At 38.8% G+C, this 24,691-nt stretch overlaps 1 protein-coding gene across 2 annotated transcripts; it reads left to right on the top strand.

Moving 5' to 3' along the window:
* Positions 1-2,009: 2,009 nt before the first annotated feature.
* FBXL3 (F-box and leucine rich repeat protein 3) lies at positions 2,010-24,268 on the top strand. 2 transcript variants are annotated; one of them, XM_050766464.1, is made up of 5 exons: positions 2,010-2,100; positions 7,363-7,711; positions 10,496-10,618; positions 13,923-14,094; positions 21,739-24,268. In XM_050766464.1, exons 2-5 carry the CDS (start codon positions 7,364-7,366, stop codon positions 22,380-22,382), a joined length of 1,287 nt encoding a protein of 428 aa, XP_050622421.1. In that variant the 5' UTR covers positions 2,010-2,100; position 7,363; the 3' UTR covers positions 22,383-24,268. The 2 variants fall into 2 exon arrangements, with proteins under 2 accessions (XP_050622421.1, XP_050622419.1); XM_050766462.1 differs by lacking the exon at positions 2,010-2,100 and adding an exon at positions 2,240-2,379.
* Positions 24,269-24,691: the final 423 nt, after the last annotated feature.

The raw sequence follows: 24,691 nt of genomic DNA, 5'->3' as shown, positions 1-24,691 counted from the left end.
TGGTGAAGGGGTACATTGTCTGTGGATAATTGAAAACAATAATACAGAGACTAATTGTTCATCTGCTTTTTATTACTACATGCATTGGCAATTCCAAACAGGGTCAGTAATAAATTATTTTTCCCTGTTGGATCAATGTGCTTCACACTCATCCTTTCTCCCACCCACCATGCCACTAATCTTGATGATACAATTGATAAATGTAAATAAGTACTGACTGATTGAAAAAAAAACACGTTTCTTTTTTCAAAAAAAGAAAAGTGAAATAAAATCTTTGCCAATAACAGGGAAGAAAAGGGGTATTCAATAGGTCAAGTGTGCCAAGGTCCTTGTCTTGTTTAGGAGGAGAATAGATCATACTGGTGAAAAAAAAGAACTATGATTGGAATGTGACATAACTAATGTGATACAATATTAACGTAACGCAACCCATGCTCATCATGTTTACTGAATTGGTTTAATGTATTTTGCTGATCATTTATACCGTTCACCCAACTTTAAATAAATGGGCCTGTATTTGACTTATTTGTTTTTCTTTGATAATTATCACTGTCTTTCTTAGAACTTCCTATTGTTCCTCATCATCTAGTCACTGAGAGACCTAAAAAAATGTTGTAGTTCAGGTAAATCCACATTCTTATGCTAGTAGAGACTTTGTACAGTTTGATTCAGTGATCTGACAGCTGGCATGCCCTTAAAAAATACCAAACAAACAACACTGGCATTTCCCCACACTGAATTCATTTTATTATAGAAACAGAGTCTCACTCTCATCCAGACTGGAGTGCACTGGTGACATCATAGGTCACTGTAACCTCCTACTCCTGGGCTCCAGCCGTCCTCCCGATTCAGCCTCCTGAGTAGTAGCCGGGATTACACCAAGCCTGTCTAATTTTTTAAATTATTACTCTTTTATTTTTTTGTAGAGGCAGAGTCTGGACATATTGCCCAGGCTGGTCTCCAATTCTTGACCACAAACAATCATTCTGTCTTGGCCTCCCAAAATATTGGGATAACAGGTATAAGTCTGTACCACTCCTGGCCTCACAATGAACTTCGGTGTAACTTTATACATGGCTTCCCAGCTCAATTTCTTGGGAAAATGGGAAGAACGGAGAGCTCCCTGGGCACCGCTGCTTTTCAGTCTCTTACACATGGGTCTGAGTGTTCTAAGACACCTTTGAATGGAAAATTAATTTCTCTCTTTTTTTTGGAGGTGTAGAGAGGAATGGCGCATGATTCAACTTATGATATTGTACCTAAGAATATTTCTAACTTTAAGAAAACCCAGTATCAAAAAATCCAAACTTTAAGTCAACTAGGTAGCAGTTACACACAAAGATGCCTTGATTTACAAAAGGATTCACCAGAGGTTTTCTTTTCAGCAGCTTTGTAATCCTTTACTTTCCCCACTGTGTTTCAAAAGTTATTTACAAATTTCAGGACTCTATTTCATAAAGCAAATGTCGTTTTTAAAATGTAATAACTCTAATGATAAAAGTCACTTTACAAATATATTGGGAAATACAAATTTTGAAAAATAAAAATCATCTGCAATCCCAGCGTTAATACTGTCACTATTCTGGTACAATTCCTTGGCATCTTTTAAGCACCACTTAGGCACACCGATGCGCGGGTCTTCAGAGACTGTAACCCCTCGGTTTCAGGCATCGGGGCGGCCACCCACGGGCCGCGGTCCCTAGCAGGCTCCGGGGAGACTCCTTCCTTTCTTTTTTCTGCTCCACCTCCCTAAACCTTCCAGTTTCAGCCACAGACAGTCTCTTCCACATAAAGCTAGCTCCAGCCCTCCCACATTCGGTCTCAAAACAACAAAAAAAATCCCCTTCAAGCGGGAGTCACATCTACGGCAGGAAAGTAGAAGACCGTCCCACAGCGGGGAGGCAGGGGAGTCCGCAGCGCGCGCTCCCGCTTGGGCGCGGCCCCACTCCCGCCGGGCTCCGCCCCGCCCCGCCCCCTCCCCGCCCCCTCGGGCCGGGACGCGCCGGTGAAGCGCGCGGCCGCGAGCCCTGGGCGCCATTTTAGACTCGCTGTCTGTAGCAGAGGCGCAGGAAGCATACGCGGTGGCAGCCGCTCGCTGAGGTAGTCTGTCGCGGCGCCGGGGGTCCCTGAACAAGGCGCAGACAGCGTGGGACTGGGAAGGAAAGCTTCTCTCTGGGCAGCCAGAGCCGCAAAGGTGGAGCCGCGTTGGCGCCCTCCGCGGGACCAGCGCCTCGGATGCGGGAGAAGCGCGGGGGGCCGCGGCCGCGGGAGCGCGAAGCGGGGGGCCAGGGGCGCCTCATGTGAGAGCCGCGGGACCTGTCGCCGCCGCCGTCCCCGGAGCACGGGGTGGTGTGTGGGGGAAGCCGCCCCCGGCAGCAGGTAACGGCGGAGGGACAGGGCCGAGCCCTGCTGCGACGGCGGGGCCGGGGAGGGACCGCGGACCGTCTGTGGGCGGGCCGAGGGGGCGCGGGGGCCGGGGCGCGCGCTGGAAGCTCCTCAGGAGTGCCGGGCGTGGCGCGGGGCGCGGCACCCAGACCTTGGAGCTTGCTTGGGGGCGTTTCCCCGCTGTGCTTGCTTCCAAACATGTCAACAAGGCGTGTTGCGTGTGCGACGGCCGCCTGCAGCGTGCCCGCGACGCCGCCGCTCCGGGGCTAGGCGCGGCTCCTGCCTGGCTTTATGACCCTTGGCGCGGGCTGGGGACAGGCACCGTGGAACTTGCACTGTGTGGGGCTCTCCCGGCGTCGGCTACGCCGGTGCTGGGAGCTTGAGCAATGAGGCACTGAAATGTCAAAGTGCCCAGGGTGGGGCGCATGAGAAATGTCAGGGGAAGCCAATCGGGAGGTGGCGCAGGGAGGAGGGGACGCCCCCGCCGCTTAGCCAGGCGAAAAACTTGGTCAACTTGAGCGGCTGCGCGCCTGCCTTTGGCGTGGGCAGTCCTTTAGGTGGAGTTGCAGACAGGGATCAGGAAGCAGCCGAGTATCTCCAAGCTGAGAGGTGGGAGAGATCATTTTTATTTCGTCGTTGCTAATGTCCAGTTGAGTGACCCAGATGTTTTAATTAGAATCCTCCTTTTCTAACTTGAAAAAAAAAGTAACTTAGTTTCTGTTATCTCTGAAATATTTATAAAAGTACCATCAACTATCAGTTTATCTCTATGACCTGTGGACACATTTTCGCCACCGTGTGCTCTCTAAACATTTAGTTGTGAGTTAACCTCTTTATAGTGTTTTACTGTATTTCAGCCGAAGAATGCATAGTAGTTTGATATTAGTGAAAGCAGAACAGAAAGGAACTGTGATGCCAAAATAGGCTTTTTAGAGTTAACTACAAATGGGCATTTAAAATTACTGCATGGCCAGTGTAAAAGTGCCTAATACAATGATGGACACAGCTAGCTGTTCACTTCTGGTCTTGATCTAATGATGAAGTTGACTGCTTCTTTCAAAGTTTTTTCTTTTTTTAAGACAGGGACTCACTTTGTCACCCAGGCTGGAGTGCAATGGCGCGATCTTGGCTCTGGCGATTCCTCCCACCCCAAGCTCCCTAGTAACTGAGACTACAGGCGTGGGCCAGCATGCCCTGCTAATTTTTGTATTTTTTGTAGAGACGGGTTTCATCGTGTTGCCCATGCTGGTCTCGAACTGCAGAGCTCAAGCGATCCGCCTGCCTTCTCCTCTCACAGTGCTGGGATTACAGGCGTGGCCCACGGTGCCCACCTCAAAGTTTATGGAACATAGAGTTAGCTCACTAACTCCTTGTGCTGCTCAGCTAGCCTGTGGTCTTTCCTCAATAGTTTGCTATTTAGCAATTTGTAGTCGTATCAATCCCTCACCAAAAGCTCTGGTGGCCTAAGTTGCATTATTTGGGGCCTAGAAACTTTGCAGGAAATTAAACTGCCAGAGTCCTGAAGAGGCCTAGTTTTGGTGCTCTAGATTTCTAGAATCTAGAAAGCCTCATTGACGTTTTATAGTACAGCTTGGTCCTCCACACTTCTGTTGAAAGATAAGAGGTGTTTTCACTTTGACAAAAATAGGAATTATAGGGTCCATTGATGTAAATTATTTGCAGGCTGGAAGATGCTCTGAGATGTTTAATTTTCTGTATAGCAGAGTTTCATGTGTAAATAGATTTAATAAGATACTATTAAAGTAGTGTAAATTTTTTCATACATAAAGGAAACCAACTTGGAAAATTGACATGTAAAATTTTTATTAAGTGTCCACTGACTCCTGTTATTTTCATGCAAAAATGAGGATAGTCCAGAGGCTGTTTTTATTGGAATTTGGCCTTAGATTTTTTTCCATTGCTTATTGCACTGTAATTGTGACATAAACATATTACATATGACAGTTTACAGACTTAATTCAGCTATTTGTAAACTGGTAAGTGCTTAAAATATGCTTTGGTGATCATATAGTGTTTTTATATCTAGATCAAGAGATACTGTCCCTTAGTGTTGCATACTGTTAAAAAAATTTTTGTCAACTTCTTTAACCTGAACTTGGAAAGGTATTTAAGTACATTTTATTTAAAACAGTACTATAATAGACAAAAGAAAGTTTCTATTTTTAGGACCAGCAAGGTATTTATTAGCAAAGATTATTATGTGAATAAGGCTACCTTTTTTACATGTATATATCCATATACTCTCAAGTAAAATGAATCATTCCGTCTTTAAGTTGTCTAGTTCTGGTTTTAGAAGATTGTTCTCCAGAAACAGGCAATCAGTATTCTATAATAAGGTGTAGAAATCACGAAGACTGTCATTCTTTTTTGAATCTCTGTATCTCAAAATTGTGAGTAGTTTTAGGTGGTCAGAAGAGAAATTATAAGCTCTGGATAGCAAACACTTTGTTCTTTGACCCAAATTTTATATACTAAAATTAAAATAAGCCTTCAGGGTAAGTTAAAGCAGAAAAATGGGTCATAATGACAGTGTTATCTCAACCTCTAGTGAGGGATTATTATTAGGAGAGACAATATTAAAGATTACAATGTAGATTATACACTTTTCTCTAAACTTATAAAAAAAATCTATTCTCAGAGTTACACATAATTTCCAGTCTTCCATCAAACTACCTTCTTGCTGTCACCTCTGTCATTCTGTGTTCTTGTTCTCTCCCTGATCAGTGGGGTATGTGTAATATATTTTATTTACATAGTTGGGAATAGGAGCAGTGAAGAATGGGCAGTTGATTGCACATATGCTAAGACGTCTTAGACTGACTTTCATGGCATTAAGGTCAGAGGCCTCTGCCATTCTCTTTTTACTCTCCAGCCCTCAATCCTCTTTCACAAGTTTTTCGAGGTACTGGATGGAGAAAGTGCAGAAACATCTCTTTCACAGTAATGCATATGCATATCCTTCATCTCACACAGGAATGAGAAATTCTTTTATGCTGATAGGCCAGAAGAGAGTTGGAACAAGCCATCTTTCTGAAAGGTTGTCACCCCAAGTTTAGGTCAAAACCACTACGCTGCCGGAACTGTTCTCTAGAAACAAAAGTATTACAGGCTGTAAACTAAATAACTACCAGTGAGTGGTCTGCAGCCATTTACTTTAGAGCCTGCTGTACGTTTCCAACAAACAAATCAAAACAAGACCTTTTAAAAAATCCAATTACACAGTAATGCATTGATAGTAAAAGAAATGTGTAAAACATAAAAAGGGAAAAGATGTTTGCAAGAAAAAAAATTACCTGTGATCTGCCATCTACTGTTAGTTACTATAATAATTCAGTGAGTCTGCTTCCAGGGTGTGTTTTCTGGTACACAAGCTTGCTTGCTCTCTCTCTCTCGCTCTCTCTTTCTCTCTCTCATACACACACACACACACACACACACACACACACACTCACTCTATCTCTCGCTCTCCCCCCCCTTCTCTTCCTCTCCCTCTCTTGATTTTAAAGCAAAAATAGAGTCGGGTGTGGTGGTGCATGCAGATACTCTGGAGGCTGAGGTGGAAGGATTGCTTGATCTCAGGAGGGCAAGGCTGCAGTGAGCCATGATTGTGCCACTGCACTCCAGCCTGGGTGACAGAGCGAGACCCCATCTTGAATGAATGAGTGAACACAATGAATGAATGAACGAATCATTCTCTGCCTTCTGGGTGGTAACCCCGGTTTTTAGCGTGTTGTATACTTTAATGTCGTTAATGCTGGACTGCTTTCCTATACAACAGTCATATCTCCCCTTTGAAAAACCTTAATAATATTGCATTTCTCACAGAAACCCTATGTTTTATTAAACTCATTTTGCAAATTGAAGCACAGGAATATCAAGTAATTTGCTCAAAGCCACATAGCCAGTGAGAGGTAGAGCCAGAATTCAAACCCAAGGAGCTTGGTTCCAGAGCCTATTCTCTTTAACCATAAAACTGTTTTGCCATGAAAAAACTATCTTTCAAAGAAACTAATGGAATGAAAGTGCTAAGAATACATAGAATAAACAAATAGGTATAATTCAGAAACACAACTTGGGGAAAACAGTGCAGTAGTAAGTGATGTGTTTGAAGAAGCAGCTACATTCCAAACCAAACAATTCATAGCTGGGGTGGTTTTGCTTATTTTAGGCAGAGTTAGAAATGTCTGGCAGGTAACACATAGCCCAGTGCCTGTCTGTGGTAGGGGGTGGTTTCAGGAAGAAACTGTTTCACCTCAGATCATCAGGCATTAAGAGTCTCATAAGGAGCACACAACCTAGATCCCTCACATGGACGGTTCACAATAAGGTTCGCACTCCTATGAGAATCTAATGTAGCTGCTGATCCGACAGGAGGAGTTCAGGCTGTAAAGCTTGATCACTTCCTGCTATGGGGCCCAGTTCTGGTCCTCGGACCAGAACCACAGGACCCCTGTATAGACTATTAAATGTGGAACATCTGTTGGCTACTTAATTAACATCCTCTCTGGAGGTTCTTGAGACCGTGGTCGGCCTCAAATTCAAGAACGAATATCCTTAGATGACTTTTAAGAAACCTTTACAAAGTATCACTGTAGGTTCCCTTTTATATTCATTTAGTTAAGTTGACCACAACTTTTGAAATATAAATTGTTAGCGTAGTTTCAAAATCATAATAATCTTTCTCCCATGTAGTATATTATACTGTATATTATACTGATAAATGTAAATGTTTAAAAACATATGCCAAAAAAGTATAAAATTTATAAACCATTGTTGGCTTTCATTGGCATTTTTCAAAATAGTTTGTTTTGGTAGTCTTGAATTACTGATCCAGTTTTTCCTGCATATTTGTGTTTGTGTATATAAACACACATCTCAGTGACAGAAGAATGAATTTTGAGTTTATTTCTATTCAAAAGTTGAGTAGGAAAAAAACTGATGCATTTTTCGGAATAGGATGAAACGAGGAGGAAGAGATAGTGACCGTAATTCATCAGAAGAAGGAACTGCAGAGAAATCCAAGAAACTGAGGACTACAAATGAGCATTCTCAGACTTGTGATTGGGGTAATCTCCTTCAGGACATTATTCTCCAAGTATTTAAGTATTTGCCTCTTCTTGACCGGGCTCATGCTTCACAAGTTTGCCGCAACTGGAACCAGGTATTTCACATGCCTGACTTGTGGAGATGTTTTGAATTTGAACTGAATCAGCCAGCTACATCTTACTTGAAAGCTACCCATCCAGAGCTGATCAAACAGATAATTAAAAGACATTCAAACCATCTACAATATGTCAGCTTCAAGGTAATATTTTAAATCCTTCTTTTAAAAAATAAGTATTTTTAGTGGCTTTTGTTTCCTAAACCGGTACATCTTCTCATGCCTTTAAAATATTTGCTTTTTCAGGGAAAATGCTTAAAAATTTAGAATTATTGTATACCTTAGAAGCTGTCACAAAATAATTATTATATTTGATGGAGCTAAATTACTCTGTTAATTATTAATCATTTCTTAAAACAGCAAAAGCAGCCACTAAATAAGCATAAGTCATTGATAAAGCTGTGAATTACATTGAATTATTGTGAACAATTTTGAGGAAAAAGAAATATAAAATAAAAATTGCGCGATTATAATTGAGTAGAACTTAATTGCTATTTCTGTCTAACAGGAACTTAGTGTTACTTACTGATGACTTTTTGAAATGGGATCTTCAAATGAAAAGGAAGCTTAGAAACTTTATGTAGAAGATTTAGATGAATATATTTTAGAAAGAAATAGAAAAAGGTACATGGAAGAATGCCAAAGGGAACTGTTTATTTCTTTTTGTTGCTGGAAGGAAGGTATTGGAAATCATGCAGTGATGAGATAAATGAAGTGGGTGGCTTTTTGAGATATCCAGAATAATTTAAGATATCATAGCTGGATGTGCGCACTTGTAGTCCGATAGTCCCACCTTCTCAGGAGGCTGAGGCGGAAAGATTGCATGAGCCCAGGAGTTTGAGGTTGCGGTGAACTATGATTGTGCGGCTGTACTCCAGCCTTGGTGACAGAGCGAGACCTTGTCTCTGTTTAAAATAAAAAATTACAGTGGTTTGTGTGAGGCTTGTCATGTTTTGTTTGGGTAATGAATAATGAAATATGGGCATGTTTACTGAATCTTTAAACACCAGATTTTGTGGTGATAAATAACTTATTGAAAAAAAACAATGCATGAATACTTGATTTACCTGGATGTGGCAATTGCTGAACAGTCCAGGCTAAACCTAGGCAAAACAATAGTTCTTAACCCAGAGCTTCTGGCCATAACTAAAATCTTGTCTTCCCTTGAAGAAGGTGATTTCCTCTTAGATGGAGATTACCTGCTTATTCTCCCATGTGTGTCCAAGGAGGAGGAGAGAATTGGTGATGGGAATGGTTGGATATGTTTTCACCTTTTTTCCCAGAAAAACGCACAAAGGCACTTAGGCCACTGATTGCCAGGTTTTACAAATAAAAATGTAAGATGAGTATTTAAATTTGAATTTCAGATAATCAATAATTTTTAGTATAGTTACATCCCGTTTAATGTTTGGGACATCTTTAATACTAAAAAAAATCTGCTGTTTACCTGAAATTTAATTGGATGTCTAGTATATTATCTTGCGATCCTACCTGGGGGTAAGGGTAGGGGGATCAAACAAAAATTCAGGACTCATCCCCATACCCCCAGGGAAGAAGGCTGAAGAGGTTTCTGTTTGGTTTTAGTTATCTTTGAGTTGTCTAAGAGTGTTCTAATGGTAAATCACATACAAAGATGCGTATAATACATTCCTCTGATAGGTCTTAAAGTCCAGTTCCACCTAGTAGATTTGCTGGGTCATTTTTATTCTTTTACAGCCCTGTGATATAATTCAGGTGTATCTAGTATAACCCTCATAAAATCATTTGTGCAAAAGTTTAACATTTTTATTAGGGTTTTTTTTTCTTTTCCCCTGAGGAAATAATTTCTGATTTACAAAAAAGAGTCACATCACAGGATTCTTCTGGGCTCTCCTGATAGTCTTCACCAATTGTAGACCAAGGAGGCTTATAGTTAGAATATTTAGTCTAGAAGAGAGGTTCTCTAACTTTATGTGCATCAAAATCACCTGGAGGGCTTGACCCCCCCCCCCCCCCCCCCCCCCCCCGCCCCCCCCAACGGTTTCTGATTCAGATGGTCTGGGTTAGATATCAACATTTGTTCCCATTCAAGTTCCCAGGTGATGTTGATTCTGCTGGTCCAGGGACCACGTATTATCTATAAGTAGCTCTGAAACTAATATAATTAGCACATTAGTTTTACCATCCACTCAACATTTTTGGGATAAAAGTACTGTATCTGAATCTGGAAATTAATAATATCCTTTTAACTATTGTTTGGTGCTTCCCAGGAAACAACTAACTTTTTGATGGATGAACTCCTTTTTACATCCTTGAGGGATTTTTTGGCCCTATTATCCTTCCCTTAGGAAATGTCTTTGCAGAAGTATGTGTGAGAATAGCTATCTCTTATTTAGTTTAGATTTTCATGCCTGACTGGTCCAGTACACTCATTTTACTTCACATTCATCTTTCCATTGATAACATTAATGATGAATCCCAGGTTGCGATACACATGTACATTTTGAGTAAATACTCAGTTTCTAGTGCATACCATAGAGCCTGTATTTACATCTATTATGTGATCCACTACCAAATATATAATTATTTTTTAAAGACTATAAATTGATTTACTCCATTAGTTTATATAGTCACTTTGGAATAAATCAGTGTAAAAGCCAACATTAAATATGTCTCTTATAATGAAAGCTAGGTCTTGTCTTGACAATTGCCCTACTTTTTCAGAGAGACTCAGAAAAGGTTAAAGTTGGAGGTGAGGGTGGAGGGTGGATGATTGAAAGAATGTTCTTTAAGTTGTAATGCAATAAACTAGTAATGATACTTCTATGAAATGAATATGTGTACAGAGAAATATAAATGTATACATGAGTAATCTTGAAGTCTGGGTATTTGGGGAAAAAAGTAAAAAGACAATATAATGTACATGAGTAATGGTGTTTCTTTTCTAAGGTGGACAGCAGCAAGGAATCAGCTGAAGCAGCTTGTGATATACTATCGCAACTTGTGAATTGCTCTTTAAAAACACTTGGACTTATTTCAACTGCTCGACCAAGCTTTATGGATTTACCAAAGGTATCTGGTCTTCTTGTTTTATTTTCTATTACTGAGAAATCCGGTGAAAGTCTAACCTTTTTTTTTTTTTGTATTGACAGTGTGAGTATAAGGAAAGTAATATATATACATAATGGAAAATCAGTTACTATTTACAATGAAAAGAAATAGTATTTTTTAAGCTTTTTTTTTTTAAATCACCGTACTTCTAAATTGGTATGGTTAAAGAAATTTAGACAGGTGTCTATAGGAAGTACTCAAAGAAATTCAGTAGGTAAAACAGAGTCAACCATATTAGAAAAAAAGGGACACATAGATACTCATTTTGGGGCTTCCAGAGCAGATTGGTGAAGTTAGAATCAAAAGTAGAGAGTGCCAGTATTGATAGCAGGTCTAACTTATAAAATCTTTTGGCGAATGTTCTGTAAAGATTTAATCTTGACCAAGGTTAGTATCAGCACAGTTTAGATTAATTTACAGACTTAAAGACATCCTTTATTTGGGGGAAAAGTTAACATATATTCATATATATATTCTAACGTGATCCTGCACATAATCAGAGATCGTGTCTCTCTCACAACTATTCTCTTAAAATACAAAAATAATAAGGGTACATTTTTAGAAAGGTGGTAAAGGTGTCTGAGTATGTTAGCTAATGGTTAGTAGGTTAGTCTCCAACAATAATTGATAAGTTTTTTCCCCAGAAGACACTGAAAACTAAAATACGGACATCCTTTTAGGTACCTGGTAATATACTGGGATGATTGAGGAGGGAATATAACTGAATTGAATATATAACCCAAGTGGTGGTTTCAGTAGAATGTCTGTACCAAATAAATCACCAGTTGATGTCAAAGTCTTAATTGATTTTGAAATATTTTCATTACATATGTATATTTTGAGATAAAATGTTTTTCTTCATGTATAAAATAAGGGAAATGGGCAGGAGAATCTAATTTTTTTTTTTTTTTTTTGAGACGGAGTCTTGCTCTGTTGCCTAGGCTGGAGTGCAGTGGCCGGATCTCAGCTCACTGCAAGCTCCGCCTCCCGGGTTTACGCCATTCTCCTGCCTCAGCTTCCTGAGTAGCTGAGACTACAGACGCCCGCCACCTCGCCCGGCTGGTTTTTTGTATTTTTTTAGTAGAGACGGGGTTCCACCGTGTTAGCCAGGATGGTCTCGATCTCCTGACCTCGTGATCCGCCCGTCTCGGCCTCCCAAAGTGCTGGGATTACAGGCTTGAGCCACCGCGCCTGGCCCTAATTATCTTAATATTTCAAGATCCTAAGTACAGAAGTTAGATCAGCATGGTACTCCGACTTAATGTGTAAAAATCTTCTGAATAGCCTCCTAAATTTTGGATTTGTATCCCTTTTTCAAATTCGGGGTGATTCTAAGTCTCCTTTTCCTGTGAGCAGTCCAGGTGATTCTGATTAAGATGGTTAAGGAAACTCACTCTAAGAAATACGGGTTATATGGTATAGCGCCACCTTCAAGCTTCAAATGGGAAATTAAACAATCTGAATTGATTTTAGCTACCATAGCTAAAATACAAATGTACCTACTGACTCATATGGTATATTTAAAAATACCATATTAAAAGATATGTTGAACATAAGTTTTCTTTTTTTTTTTCTTACCATTATGCTTATATCTAGTACTAATTTGGGAACCATGAATGGAGCTAATGGAAAGAATGCTTCTTTCCTTATTAAGTGAGTCTAGGATACCTAATACTGTTTTTCTTTTTTTTTTTTTTTTTTTCCTTTTATGGCTTTGGTAGAAGATTGAAATAGGGCATTGCAATATTTTGGAAATCTTGAGAGAACTGAAGACAACATAGAAGAAATGTTTTTGACCAGAGCTAAATTGGGGAAATGGAAAAAGACGTCAGTGATGCAGTCATTAGACTGCAAATGAAATATGTTTGTACAAGATATAATTGAGTTTGATATGAAAATATTAGGAGAAAGATGTTAACATTTAAGTAAATAGTTACTTAATCAAAATCTAAGTAGTTAACCAGTTGTTTAATCACAGTAGGGAAAAAGTAAATTAGGGAATTATGACCAAGAAGACAGTGTTTTGGTTGGGTGTGGTGGCTCACAGCTATAATCTGAGCACTTTGGGAAGCCGAGGCAGGAGGTGCCATTGTGGCCAAGAGTTTGAGATCAGCCTGGGCAGCATAGCAAGACCCGTCTCTACCAAAAAAAAAAGTTAGCTGTGCGTGGTGGCTCACACCTGTAGTCCTAGCTACCAGGGAGGATGAAACAGGATTGCTTAAGTTCAGGATTTCAAGGTTGTAATGAGCTAAGGAGGTGCCACTGCATTCCAGCCTGCGTGACAAGAACAATACTCTGTCTCAAAAAAAAAAAAAAAAAAGTAATGTTTCATTATACTTTCTTGGCTCTTAGCCTGCCCTCATCCTTTTTCACTCCTGTAGAGAATTTGTAAAGCTAACTGGAGCATGAAGTTGGTTTTGTAGAGAGGAATATGTTGGACCATGTATTAGCCTGCCTTTACTCTCCTAGATTCTTTGCCTAATGGTTTCAACTCATATCTTAGCTCCGACTGAGAGCTGCATACTTTGAGAATGCTTTAATTCCTGTTTGCCTACATTGATTCCTTTAGGTCATATTCTGTCCAACAGATATATACGTGTGTATGTGTTTATACACACATATGTACGTACATATATACATATATATGATACATGATGAATGATTTCATTGGTGCTTTTGTGGATCAAAATACATTAAAATAGAAGACTTGAAAATATTGTAGATAACATTTGAAGGAATTTTAAACTTGGAATTTTAAGTATGATTTTGATTGTTTTAGAATCAAAATTTCTATGAGTTTTCATATCTCAAATGAGTCTCAGATTTTAAATAGATTATTATATTAATTTTTAATGATGGTGTTAATAGTTACTGTTTAGTGGGCATACCTATCAAACAGAAAAGAAATGCAGTTTAGTGTTATAAAACACTAGGGTTTCCAGATACGGCAAAGTGAAGTATCTGAGAGAGATTCTCATCCCTGGTTCCAGAATTCCTCTTTTTACTTACCAGTGGTTTCTCCAATTTAGAGACACTTATTCTGAGGCTTGAAATGTTTTTTTCCCCTACACATAAATAGGCTCTTCTCAAAGATAACAGATAGTCACCTCTTTTGCCATACTCCCAATAACAGAGTGAAGGGGTGCCACCCCTAAAACATTTACAAAATATTAATGTCATTGTGACTCAGATAAACTGTAGTACTAGGAAACCCCTCAATTCTCATTCCTAAAAATTGAAATAATTTTTTTTTTTTGCTTTTCAGTCTCACTTTATCTCTGCACTGACAGTTGTGTTTGTAAACTCCAAATCCCTGTCTTCGCTTAAGATAGATGATACTCCAGTAGATGATCCATCTCTCAAAGTACTAGTGGCCAACAACAGTGATACACTCAAGCTGTTGAAAATGAGCAGCTGTCCTCATGTCTCTCCAGCAGGTATGTTGTGTTTTTTGCTAGACACATTTTCATAAAATGCATTGGTATGTTCATCAAATTAGAAAAAACTATGATCATTAACCTTAAAGGTGGATTGATACGACTGCTTCATCTCTTTAAAATATTTTTAATATAGTAATAGAATAGCATAATTAATAGAATAGCATAAGTTACTAGCCTAGACACTGGCTTTCAGCTTATTTTCCAATCTTATTTGGTAAATTTATGAATAGCACATGCTAGAAAATGGACAGGAGAAAAAGAGGAAAGGACAGTATGAGGTCAGCCTGAGGTGTCCCATTAAGTACAGTAGAATTTTTTCTCATTGTAGTTGAGCTAATAGGGTAAGTTTTGAGTCAGAGCAGTCACATAATTGCTTTTCTTCTCACTATGTAGAGGGAGAATAGTTGTACTAAGTGGTGGCCTTACATTTTGCAAGATGGTGTTTTTCTCTAAGTTGAATTTTGGAGCCAAGAACCCATCAAATGGGAGAAGAGCATTATAAAAGCTCTTTCCAGTTTCTCTTATATAGGATTTTCTGAGCATTACTGAATTATTCAGTTTGAGATTATTTAAATTCCAGGTGGTTTGTATTGAAAAGAGAGTGTAAATCCTACTACTATATTATATATACTGCTATCTGCTGCTTCATTCCTGACTCCTCCCACTATTGACATGTTTGCTGATCCTTTAGCTGTGTTATTTCGGAAACCTGTTCTTTAAGGGATAGTGTCAAATCTTTGATCTTTACAAAACACTTGCAGCCTTCTTGCCATCGGTAAAGGTCAGCCTTCTCCCAAGAAATGATTCCATTTTAGATGGAGATTGCTTGCTCATTCTCCCAAGTCTCCTTGCTCATTCTCTTTTCTCCCACAGGAGGCTCCTGGTGATGAGAATGGCTAGGTCTGTGGTTGTATTTTCTTAGCTGTCTCTGCCACTTACAGATTACCACTGAAGCTATTATAAACCAGAAGTTAGGAATAGGCTTTGGCAGTTCTTATATGACTTTTATTACATTTTTTTAATTTACTGTATAGCTCTGCTCTCAGAATAAAGTCTGTGCTTCCTGGCTTCATAGTGTACAAGGTCCTTTGTATCTTGATCTCCATCTGTCTCTTGCTGGTCACTCACGTGGAGCTTTTACTTGGGTCCTGTGGAACTACAGATTTTTGTTTGTACCTTTGTTTGTGGTTGCTCAGTACACTTTACCCTGTGGAATACTTGCTCAAATGTTTTAACTTCACCTTACTAACTGCAGCCAGCCCAGGCTTCAGAGTTCAGCTTAGATGTGATCTGTGTTGACCCGCCTGTCAACATAGGAGAAGAAGGGAACTTCTCCTTTCTGGTTGAGATTTCCCACCTGTGTATTTCCAGAACACTCTGAACGTTTTTGCTAACATTTACCACATTGTATGAGTCTTTATGTCTCTGATTTCTCTATAAAACTGAGAGTTCATAGTTCTCTTTATTCTGGTATATCCTGTGTTCATTCATTTTTATTAAATATACACAACAGTTCTGATAGTATAGTATAAGCTTACCTGATACCACTTAATTGTAACTGCCCAATGAGTTCACCTTGCCGGTTGTCCAGACAACTGATTTATCAAGATGGGAATTGCAATGGAGAAAGAGTAATTCACACAGAGCCGGCTGTGCAGGAGACTGGAGTTTTGTTATTACTCAAATCAGTCTCCCTGAGCATTTGGGGATCAGAATTGTTAAAGATAATTTGGCAGGTAGGGGCTTGGGAAGTGCTGATTGGTCAGTTTGGAGTTGGAATCATAAAGGGTCAAAGTTAGGTTTTCTTAATGTTTTCTGTTCCTAGGTGCCATGGCAGAACTGGTTGGGCCAGATTACCAGTCTGGATGGTGTCAGCTGATTCATCTAGTACAGGGTTTACAAAATATGTCAAGCACTGTTCTTAGGTTTTACAATAATGATGTTATTGCCAGGAGCAATTTGGGGAGGTTCACATTCTTGGAGCCAGAGGCTTCATGACCCCCACATTGTAGTTTCTAATCTTGCAGCTAGTTTGGAAGTCCTGCAAAGGCATACTGGACCCCACACAAGAAGGAGGGGTCTTTTCATGAAAGGGCTGTTACCAGTTTTGTTTCAGAGTCAAACCATGAACTGAATTCCTTTCCAAAGTTAGCTCAGCCTATGCCCAGGAATGAACAAGGGCAGCTTAAGGGTTAGAAGCAAGATAGGGTCGGTTAGGTCTGATTTCTTTCATGGTCATAATTTTGCAAAGTTGGTTTCATAGTGACTTTTGGACTAGAACTTCAGGAAAGGAAGGGAAGAGAAAGAATACTTTTTAATACAACCGGGCACGTTGGCTCACGTCTGTTAATCCCAGCACTTTGGGAGGCTGAGGCAGGCGGATCACAAGATCAAGAGATCCAGACCGTCCTGGCCAACATGGTGAAACCACATCTCTACTAAAAATACAAAAATTAGCTGGGCGTGGTGGCGTGCGCCCATAGTCCCAGCTACTTGGAAGGCTGAGGCAGGAGAATCATTTGAACTCGGGAGGCGGAGGTTGCGGTGAGCCGAGGTTGTATCACTGTACTCCCACCTGGCAACAGGGCGAGACTCTGTCTCAAAAAAAAGAAAGAATACTTGCAATACTTTTTATTTGAAGAGTATAACCGCATAAGATTTCAGCTGAAATTTCATATTTACATATTTTCTATCTATATTTTGCATATGTGGACAGTTTTTCTGAGTTGAAATTAGGGACTGTATTCTACTTTCCTCACTGAACATTTAATCAGTTTTTTTCCATTTCGTATAGTTGTTATAATTGTCTGTAACTGGACCTCTAGGTTAGTATGCCTGTTGCTTTCTTAATATTAATTATCAGGTTGAACTAATGAACATTTAGTTACTTAGTTTCCTTGTTGATAAGCCAACGTTGCATTATAGTTCTAAGGCTGGACACTTGTTTTTACCTTTTTTGCTGTGATTAAAAAAAAATTGGATTATAGCAGTTTGCTTGTATTAATTTCTTACTTAGGGTACATTCTTAAGAAGTGGAAGTCCTAGGACAAAGGGTCTTTGTGTTTTTGTGCTTTTTGCCATGTTGTTGTTTTTTTTCCCCAATGAGTTGTATGAATTTACCACCACCAATCACCAGCTTTGTAACAGCTTTATTGGTATATAATTCACAATTCTCATTTAAAATGTACAATTTATTGACTTGTAGTATATTGATAGAGTAGTGCATGCATCCCCACAATTTTAGAACGTTTTTATTATTCTAAAAAGAAACCACATACCTCTTAGCTGTTGCCCCCAAAACCTCTATCCCAGCCATCCGTACGCAACCACTAATCTATTTTCTGTGTCTATAGATTTGTCTGTTCTGGACATTTCATATAAATGGAAATCTACCTTTTGACTTATGAATAATGCTGCTTGTGTGGACATACGATTTAATTTCTCTTTACGTATATACCTAGTGATCATATAGTAACTCCCCATTCGAGGAAATGCCAGGCTGTTTTCCAAAGCTGCTGTGTACCACTTCACATATCCACTAGCAGTGTCTTCTAACACTTACTTGTCTTTTTGATTATAGCCATCCTACGGGGTGTAAACTCATCGTGGTTTTGATTTACATTTTCTTGTTGACTAATGATGTTGAATATCTTTTTTTTTTTTTTTTGAGACAGGGCCTCACTGTCGCCCAGGCTGGAGTGGAGTGGTGTGATCCTGGCTCACTGCAGTCTGGACCTCCTGGGCTCAAGCGATCTTCTCACCTCAGCCTCCCAAGTAGCTGGGACCATAGGCACACGCCATCATGCCCAGCTAATATTTTGTATTTTTTGTAGAGATGGGGTTTTGCCTTGTTGCCTAGGCTAGTCTCGAACTCATGGGCTCAAGTGTCCCTCCGACCTCAGCTTCCCAAAGTGCTGGGATTATAGGCGAGAGCCACTGTGCCTGGCCTTGAATATCTTTTCATGTGTTTGTTGGACATTTGTATATCTTCTGTGGAGAAATGTCTATTCAGATTCTTTGCCTATTTTTCTTTTTTTTTGAGACAAAGTCTCCTTGTTGCCCAGGCTGGAGAGTGCAGTGGCGTGGTCTCGGCTCACCACAACCTCCACCTTCCGGGTTCAGGTGATTCTCCTGCCTCAGCCTCCTGAGTAGCTGGGATTACAGGCGCCTGCCACCACATCCAGCTAGTTTTTTATTTTTAGTAGAGACAGGGTTTCACCATGTTGGCCAGGCTGGTGTCGAACTCCTGACGTCAGGCGATTGGTCTGCCTCAGCCTCCCAAAGTGCCGGGATTACAGGCGTAAGCCACTGCCCCTGGCCCCTTTGCCTGTTTTCTAATTTGGGTTGTCTTAATTTATTGAGTTGTAATAGTGCCCTACTTTTATTTTACTTTTGCCACTGTTATGTTTTTAAATACTTGGAACTATGTATTTTCTTACTGGTGCATAACTGACAGCTCTACACAAAGCAGCTTAAACCAACACACATTTATTGGCTCCACTGTTCTGTACATTAGAGCTGTAGGTAGGGGTCAAGTGGCTTCTCTGCTTAGAGTCTTAAAAGGCTGAGAGGAAAATGTCAGGAAGACTGGGCTCTTACTTGGAGGCTCTGCAGAAGAATCCACTTCCACACTCATTCAAGTTATTGGCTGAATGTAGTTCCTTGTGATTGTCAGACTGACATCCAGTTTCCTTATTGGCTGTCAGCAAGAGGCTGTTAGGGGGTCTTTCTGCTCTTAAGAGACTGGTTGTGATTTTTCTTTTTTGGCCCCCTCTAGCTTAGAGCCAGCAATAACACGTTGAGTCCTTTGCATTTTGAATCTCTCTGACTACTTCTGCAAGCAGAGAAAACTGCTTTAAAAGGGGCTCATGTGATTAGACTAGGACCATCCAGATAATCTCTTTTATATGGTCAGCTGAACCATATATCATAATCATGGGCATATCTTACGGAATTCACGGATGCTAGGCATTAGGGTATGGGATCTTGGAGGCCGTTTTGAGCATTATGCCTGCCACAACTGCTTTGTAGTTATTAAATGATACTCCAAAGTTTCTTTTATTTGCATTGTTGGTTACCACTTCCCGTGTGTATGTGTGTGTGTGTGTGTGTGTGTGTTTTAAATTATTATTACACTTTAAGTTCTGAAGTACATGTGCAGAACGTGCAGGTTTGTTACATAGATATACATGTGCCATGGTGGTTTGCTGCACCCATCAACCTGTCATCTACATTAGGTATTTCTCCTCATACTATCCCTCCCCTAGCCCCCCAACTCCCAACAGGCCCCAATGTGTGATGTTCCCCTCCCTGTGTCCATGTGTTCTCATTGTTCAGCTCCCGCTTATGAGTGAGAACATATGGTGGTTGGTTTTCTGTTCTTGTGTTAGTTGGCTGAGAATGATGGTTTCCAGCTTCATCCATGTCCCTGCAAAGGGCATGATGAACTCATCCTTTTTTATGGCTGCATAGTATTCCATGGTGCATATGTGCCACATTTTCTTTCTTTAGTCTGTCATCGATGGGCATTTGGGTTGGTTCCAAGTCTTTGCTATTGTGAACAGTGCCACAGTAAACATACGTGTGCGTGTGTCTTTATAGTGGAATGATTTATAATCCTTTGGGTATATACCCAGTAATAGGATTGCTGGGTCAAATGGTATTTTTAGTTCTAGATCCTTGAGGAATTGCCACACTGTCTTCCACAATGGTTGAACTAAGTTACACTCCCAGCAGTGTAATAGCATTCCTATTTCTCCACATCCTCTCCAGCATGTTGTTTGCTGACTTTTTAATGATCGCCATTCTAACTGGCGTGAGATGGTATCAGAACAGAGATGTGCTTAAGGTTACCTTGAGTAATCAGGGTATATTTCAAAGTATATAAAATAGCCAGGCATGGTGGCATGTGCCTGTAATCCCAGCTACTTGGGAGGCTGAGGCAGGAGAACCACTTAAACCTGGGAGGCGGAGGTTGCAGTGAGCCAAGATCGCGCCCCTGTACTCCATCCTGTGTGGCAGAGCGAGACTCCATCTCAAAATAAAAATAAAGTATATACCTACCTGCAGAAAACAGAAACTTTGTGGTTGCTGAATACTGAGACATTACTCTGTTTTCTGGTGACTCATTCTGGCAATTCAGTTTATCTTTTCTGATAATTCTAATGCCTCTCTTTTCCCACTGTTATAAAGCTATGGCTTATTGGTGGCCTCTGTCTTGTCACTTCTTAAGCAGTAGTTAAGTGCATGGACATAAGAGTTACTTAGCCTGTGTTTGTATTGCAGCTTTGCTATTTTTAGCTAGCTGTCTCCACTTCAAAATAGAAATAATACTTTTCCAGATTTTTAAAATTATTTGTGGCATAACCTCTAGTACCTGGCATATCATACTTGTAACAATAGTAGATGAAAATATGTATGTTTTGTTCCTATCCTTGTTTCTAAACATAAGGAAGAAATGGATTGAGTGGGTTACTTACCAGGTATTATAAGGTGCCTCTTTGGGGTAGAATTCTTATACTAGGCCGGGCACAGTGGCTCACGTCTGTAATCCCAGCACTTTGGGAGGCCAGGGCAGGTGGATCACTTGAGATCAGGAGTTCAATACTATCCTGGCCAACATGGTGAAACCCTGTCTCCACCAAAAATACAAAAATTAGCCAGGCATGGTGGCACACGCTTGTGGTCCCAGCTACTCAGGAGGCTGAGGCAGGAGAATCACTTGAACCCGGGAGGCAGAGGCTGCAGTGAGCTGAGATCACACCACTGCACTCCAGCCTGGGCTACAGAGTAAGACTGACTCAAAAAAAAAAAAAAAAAAAAAAAAAAACAAAAAAAAAAAAAAACAGAACTCTTATAGAGAGATCAAATAGTGACCTTTAAAATGTCATCTATTGCTAGGATGATAGTTTTGGTAAGTTATAAAGCATAGCACCCTAAGTATAGGGAATGATCTAAGGGAGCTGCTTTCTGGGTGTGTTAGAGCTTCAAAACTCATAATGTATATTTCCATTAATGTGAATTGAGTAGTTACTTTGACATGCTTATTTAGTGATATCTTGGTATTTTTTCTTATAAATTCGATAAGCTGCCTGTACACTATTAGCAATGAGACTGTTGATCATTTGATAGAAATCTTTAGTTTGTAAATATTTTATTTCATTACCTAATTCATAGTTTTATATGGTTCTATCTTACTCTGTTTTTATTAGGATTAGGTTTTGAACTTCAAAAAATGTCCTTTGGCTTCTGTTGCAGTGATCATGTAATTACTTAACCTATAAGTTTAGTGTTAGTAATAACTTTTTAAAAATATGGCACTGTCTGTGCATTACTGGAATGCCCTAACCTTAGTGATGGTGTATTTTTTTAATGACAGAGTTAATTAATTGAGTTTTATTTCTTTTTCATAGATGGGATTTAGAATTGGTTTCATTTTCTTGTAGACAAAATTAGTAATAGATTTTGAATGTTTGTGACTTCCCTTCCAATTCAGCTATACAGATTTTAAGTTACATAGTTTTGTGGTAAGGGAACTGTGACAGACATCTGTGGGACATGTACTTGATTGAATTTTTGAACAGATAAACTTTTACAAAAACTTGCAAATAATTTTTGTTTTTTTGTTTTTTTTCTTTCAAGGTATCCTTTGTGTGGCTGATCAGTGTCATGGCTTAAGAGAACTAGCCCTGAACTACCACTTATTGAGTGATGAGTTGTTACTTGCTTTGTCTTCTGAAAAACATGTTCGATTAGAACATTTGCGCATTGATGTAGTCAGTGAGAATCCTGGACAGACACACTTCCATACTATTCAGAAGAGCAGCTGGGATGCTTTCATCAGACATTCACCCAAAGTGAACTTAGTGATGTATTTTTTTTTATATGAAGAAGAATTTGACCCATTCTTTCGCTATGAAATACCTGCCACCCATCTGTATTTTGGGAGATCAGTAAGCAAAGATGTGCTTGGCCGTGTGGGAATGACATGCCCTAGACTAGTTGAACTAGTAGTGTGTGCAAATGGATTACGGCCACTTGACGAAGAGTTAATTCGCATTGCAGAACGTTGCAAAAATTTGTCAGCTATTGGACTAGGGGAATGTGAAGTCTCATGTAGTGCCTTTGTTGAGTTTGTGAAGATGTGTGGTGGCCGCCTATCTCAATTATCCATTATGGAAGAAGTACTAATTCCTGACCAAAAGTATAGTTTGGAGCAGATTCACTGGGAAGTGTCCAAGCATCTTGGTAGGGTGTGGTTTCCCGACATGATGCCCACTTGGTAAAAACCGCATGATGTAGGGCATGATGAATAGCACCTTAACTTCAAGCAAATGTATTATAATAAAAGTTTTATTTGCTGTAGTTCTGATATAATTCTACTATTTTGTGGCACAGAAATTTGATATCTTCAGTCAGTATATGTAAAGATTGTTTATTGGAAGACCCATGAATGAGTTTTGGTCAGAAAACTCCATTTGTTTCCTTAGGGTAATAGCAATCATATCTCCAAATTTTTTTAAATGTGGTTCAGATGTAAAAGTAATAACCAGTTATACATGTTAAACAGTTTACAGTCTAAAGGAAACAAAACCTGTATGTTATAATATCCAAGAAGTACTAATAGGTTTTCTGAAATGTTATATTCTCTATGCATTTAAAAAAAATGTAAACTTGACATTTTAGGGTCTTCAGTTATACATACACCTGTTATAAGGTGTTTAATATAGCTCAGGAAAGTGAGCATTTTGTGAGAAAAATGAATTTATTGTATCTAATGAGAAAGATTGGATGAATGTTCTCAAATGTTACAAAGCTGTTAAAAAGGTATATATAAGTAATCGGAACACTCAGAAAACTGATAAATGTCACACAGTGGTATTATAGAAGGATAATACAGAGCCAAGATCAAATTAAAAGACAATAAATGGAACAGAAGGGAGGCAATGTTTAGCTTTGTATAAACTTTTAGGTTTGCTCTGTAATCTGCTAAACCATATACATTCTTTTGTGATATGTTACCATGTATGTGGCACTTGAGGCACTGTATGTAAAGTAAGGAATGCTTTACTAGTTCTCCTTTGTTTTATCTTTGTTTAAACTAGCTTTGAAGTATTAAACAATAATTGAAATGAAAAGCTTATCTATTTTAAAAAGCCAAATTTAAATAAATATAGAACTTTAAAATGTTTATCAGTTGTTTCCATGAAAGAATATTAGTTTCCAGTAAATTTTAGTGATGGCTCACTCATTTTTCCGTTTTGGAATTACATAGTTATATAAGTAGAATTTTTAAAACTCATAAAGGGAGCACCATTGTACAGTCTAGCATAAAAAGCAAATTTTAAAGAGGATATATTTAAGTTCATAATCATTTTTCAGTAAATATTGCTCAGTGAACTGGAAAACTTTAATAGAAAAATGTCTGCAGTTTTGTGATTGTTAATTTGGTTAAACTGATATTTTATATTATTTAAGTTAGGTAACATTTTATATTACTTTCATATGAATAAAGGTAATCCATGCATTGTAGAGCCTAAAAATGTTGCGTTTTTTTAGATGATATAAACTTTGATTCTGGGCACTAGTGCTAGTAGATATTACTGCCCTTCTGAGGGAAATCAGAGGTGATTTACCCCCAATGGAATACATTAATTCTCGAAGTGGCTCCTTTCAGTAGTGTGACTTTTAGAAAATATCTCAGTAGTTAAGGAAGCTAACAGTCTTAGATCTTTTAAAATGGATGACCTTCTTAAGAATAAAGCAAAAGGTGATTTTCTACATAATTTATGCTTTCCAAAAGTGATATGCTCTCCTGCAGCAACATATAAGTGAGAAGAAAAAAGGCTTATCTAGACTCGAAAATTAAAAGCAATTATAGTAATATTTCCCCTCCTCCTAAATAGTAAAAAGCTCTGATTGTACAAGAATTACCTGTGCTAGTCAAGTTTTTTTTCCTTGAACAACTTTGGAAAAATGGATTTGACAGTACATAATCAGTTCTAACCAAAGCTTGTATTTGGAAATTTACTTTTTGTACAAATTGAATTATATAATGCTTAAAATACTTTAATTCACTTTATAAGCAAAATGCATAGTACTTAATTTGTTTATACTGTAAAGTATATGTTAAATGCTTTTATCACTTTGAGAATAAAAAGTTACTAATGCTGTTGTATTTTACTTTTTAAAAACTACACATATTTGACTTTAAACTTAAAAATGTTTCAAATCCATATTTGATGGATATAATATTTAATATTAAACAATGTTTATGATAGACTTGCTTTTTTGAAGATACGAGGTTAGGCTCATGGAACCTATTCTTGAAATAAAGTCTGATGCCTAAAGAAATAGGAAATTTAAAACCTACCATGAAATACAAATTTTTAAATGTTTATACAGAAAATAAGGAATGGGTTCTTTCTGCATTCAGAATGAGAACTTATAAAACACATTATTTAGACAAAGAATTAGTCTTTAAGGGTCCTAGAACCCAACCAGTCTTTTTAGAGATAAATGTCTTTATATAAATTAGAATAGTTTTCAACTACTGAAATTTTCATTGTCTTACTGGCTTTCAATTTGGTAATTT

Source organism: Macaca thibetana, chromosome 17 (genome assembly GCF_024542745.1).
Source record: "Macaca thibetana thibetana isolate TM-01 chromosome 17, ASM2454274v1, whole genome shotgun sequence".
Taxonomy (NCBI): Eukaryota; Metazoa; Chordata; class Mammalia; order Primates; family Cercopithecidae; genus Macaca; species Macaca thibetana.
The sequence above is the reverse complement of the archived record's forward strand: the minus strand, read 5'-3'. Positions and strand labels throughout refer to the sequence as shown.

Coding starts and splice junctions, on each gene's coding strand:
- FBXL3 (XM_050766464.1), top strand. CDS start 7,364: ATGAAACGAGGAGGAAGAGATAGTGACCGTAATTCATCAGAAGAAGGA. Junction 7,712..10,495: donor TACAATATGTCAGCTTCAAG/GTAATATTTTAA, acceptor TTCTTTTCTAAG/GTGGACAGCAGCAAGGAATC. Junction 10,619..13,922: donor GCTTTATGGATTTACCAAAG/GTATCTGGTCTT, acceptor TTTGCTTTTCAG/TCTCACTTTATCTCTGCACT.